Source organism: Myotis davidii, unplaced genomic scaffold (genome assembly GCF_000327345.1).
Source record: "Myotis davidii unplaced genomic scaffold, ASM32734v1 scaffold478, whole genome shotgun sequence".
NCBI lineage: Eukaryota > Metazoa > Chordata > Mammalia > Chiroptera > Vespertilionidae > Myotis > Myotis davidii.
This window is the reverse complement of record NW_006289570.1, coordinates 4,774,874-4,777,820: the sequence shown is the minus strand read 5'-3', so window position 1 is coordinate 4,777,820 and position 2,947 is coordinate 4,774,874. Positions and strand designations below refer to the sequence as shown.

The window sequence follows — 2,947 nt, the reverse complement described above, 5'->3', positions numbered from 1 at the left end:
CGCGCCCCGCGGTGGAGGCATCGGCCCGGGTAGCAGAGACCTCGGGCGGCTTCAGGGTCCAGGGATGAGGGGCGGGGTCCTAGGAGCCCCTTCCCGAGGAGGGGGAGGGGGACTGGCTACAGCCACGCGGCGGCTTCCCTGAAACTCTTCCCGCGCCCAAATCCCACGCGGGTGGAGGGGGTGGCGGCTGGAGAAGCCCAAGCCCCGGAGGGAACTCCTAGAGGTGGAGCTGCGCGGGGACCTGGATTTCTCTCTGGGAGGCTCGGCCTTGCGGACCTCCATTAGCAGTGCGACTTCCTGAATGGAGGTCGAACTGACCTTTGGAAACCCAGCCCATCCCCTCCAGGATGCGCGCAGCGGGCAGCGGCGCTGGCAAACACCTGGCGAGTCAAGGTGTTTGCTGGTCTGAGGGCACACAGGCCTTGGTAGATCCTGGGAACGGCTGGGCACTGCCCAGTGGCTGGGTTGGGCTGGCTGGCTCCATCCCCTGCTTCCAGAGGAATGCTGGTGAAGCAGTGGGGTGGGTCACCTGCCTTCTCCCAGGGAAGGTAAATCTTTAATTTCTTCCCGGGACAAGGGTCAGGGGCTGGAGGAATGGGGCTCTGGTCCTTCATCCAGTTCAGCTGCTCTCTGCCCTTGCTGGTGGGCACATGCCTGGCCTGTTGTAATGCCCCCCGGCCTCTTTGTGCGTGGTGGGGTGTAGGACAGGGGTTAGGGTACTCGGGAAGAAGCTGGGGAAAGGGGATAGATTGGACCCACCCTTCCGCCTCAAGATCTGAACCCCTGCCTCACTCCATCCCCGTGCCAACTCTCAGACCTAGATATTGGGTTCACACACATCCCCCCTCCCATTTTATAAGAAAAGAAACTGAGGCCCAGAGTGGAGAAATGACAGACTAGAAGTTACAGCTCATAAGGCTCTTCCGGCCTTGACTTGCTCAGGACTCCGGGTTCTCCAGGGTCCCCTTGGAGGTTTGTTTGGATCCGGGCACACCCTCTTCCCAGCTGGGTGCCTTTGGGCGGGTGATTTCACTTCTCTGAGGCAGAGTCCTCTTTGCTCTCAGAGTTGCTGTGTCCATTCTGGGAGATGGTGTGCCCAGCACCCAGCCTGCCCACCCTGCTGTGCCCTGGCATTATTAATCACATCTGCTGCTATTATCATGGGGCCAGCGTCCAGGGGTGGGCACTGCCCAGGCTGTTGCCAGGAAGAGCCCCATCTAGCCTCCCCACACTTGTGGCTGCATATGGGTGAGTCCTGAGCAAGTTACTGTTTAAACAGGTGGTAGCCGTGGGGGGCTGGGCGGGTTCAGGCCTCAGCACCTGGCACGGACAGGCATATGCCACAGGGGCCTCTGCATCAACCATGTGGAACAGGCTGAGCCCTGTTCCCGTGAGCCCTCCTCCTCCTCCCCGCTGCCCATCACCTCCTCTTGTCCACTGAGAGGTAGCCTAGTAGACCCTGCCTCTCTGGCCTCACATTGGGGACAATGGGGTCACTTACCAGCTTCCGCAGGGCGCCCTCATCCAGCCCAGCTAAGGCCTCGTCCGCCATCTTGCTGGCCCCTAGCTCCGTGCGTCCCCTCCTGGTGAGATCCTCAGTGCCTGTGGCACCTAACACCAGCTCAGGGAATTCTGCAGGGGACAGAAGGTTCAGGGGCTGGAGGAATGGGGCTCTGGTCCTTCATCCAGTTCAGCTGCTCTCTGCCCTTGCTGGTGGGCACATGCCTGGCCTGTTGTAATGCCCCCCGGCCTCTTTGTGCGTGGTGGGGTGTAGGACAGGGGTTAGGGTACTCGGGAAGAAGCTGGGGAAAGGGGATAGATTGGACCCACCCTTCCGCCTCAAGATCTGAACCCCTGCCTCACTCCATCCCCGTGCCAACTCTCAGACCTAGATATTGGGTTCACACACATCCCCCCTCCCATTTTATAAGAAAAGAAACTGAGGCCCAGAGTGGAGAAATGACAGACTAGAAGTTACAGCTCATAAGGCTCTTCCGGCCTTGACTTGCTCAGGACTCCGGGTTCTCCAGGGTCCCCTTGGAGGTTTGTTTGGATCCGGGCACACCCTCTTCCCAGCTGGGTGCCTTTGGGCGGGTGATTTCACTTCTCTGAGGCAGAGTCCTCTTTGCTCTCAGAGTTGCTGTGTCCATTCTGGGAGATGGTGTGCCCAGCACCCAGCCTGCCCACCCTGCTGTGCCCTGGCATTATTAATCACATCTGCTGCTATTATCATGGGGCCAGCGTCCAGGGGTGGGCACTGCCCAGGCTGTTGCCAGGAAGAGCCCCATCTAGCCTCCCCACACTTGTGGCTGCATATGGGTGAGTCCTGAGCAAGTTACTGTTTAAACAGGTGGTAGCCGTGGGGGGCTGGGCGGGTTCAGGCCTCAGCACCTGGCACGGACAGGCATATGCCACAGGGGCCTCTGCATCAACCATGTGGAACAGGCTGAGCCCTGTTCCCGTGAGCCCTCCTCCTCCTCCCCGCTCCCCATCACCTCCTCTTGTCCACTGAGAGGTAGCCTAGTAGACCCTGCCTCTCTGGCCTCACATTGGGGACAATGGGGTCACTTACCAGCTTCCGCAGGGCGCCCTCATCCAGCCCAGCTAAGGCCTCGTCCGCCATCTTGCTGGCCCCTAGCTCCGTGCGTCCCCTCCTGGTGAGATCCTCAGTGCCTGTGGCACCTAACACCAGCTCAGGGAATTCTGCAGGGGACAGACATAAGTCAGGCCTGTGGGGGTCTCTTCCAGTGCCTCACACACATCCCCCCTCCCATTTTATAGGTAAAGTTTCTCCTCTTACCCATCATTCATTGCTGTCCTATCCTTGCTACCTGTGATATGGCTTCTGGTTGGGAGTTGCCCTCTGCTGGGCCCCAGCAAGGCCCACCCAAGCTGTGATCACCACCAGGGGGTGCTCGCCAGACTCCACAGTTTCCTGCCCCACCCA

At 60.0% G+C, this 2,947-nt stretch overlaps 1 protein-coding gene across 1 annotated transcript in view; it reads right to left on the bottom strand.

The window, feature by feature from the left end:
- Nucleotides 1-1,632, bottom strand: part of SMTN (smoothelin) — a 28,770-nt gene extending 27,138 nt beyond the window's left edge. The window contains exon 1 of the mRNA XM_015562838.1: nucleotides 1,502-1,632. Within this exon, the coding sequence (XP_015418324.1) occupies nucleotides 1,502-1,552 (51 nt within the window). The 5' untranslated portion in view covers nucleotides 1,553-1,632. The remainder of the gene's footprint in view (nucleotides 1-1,501) is intronic.
- Nucleotides 1,633-2,947: the final 1,315 nt, after the last annotated feature.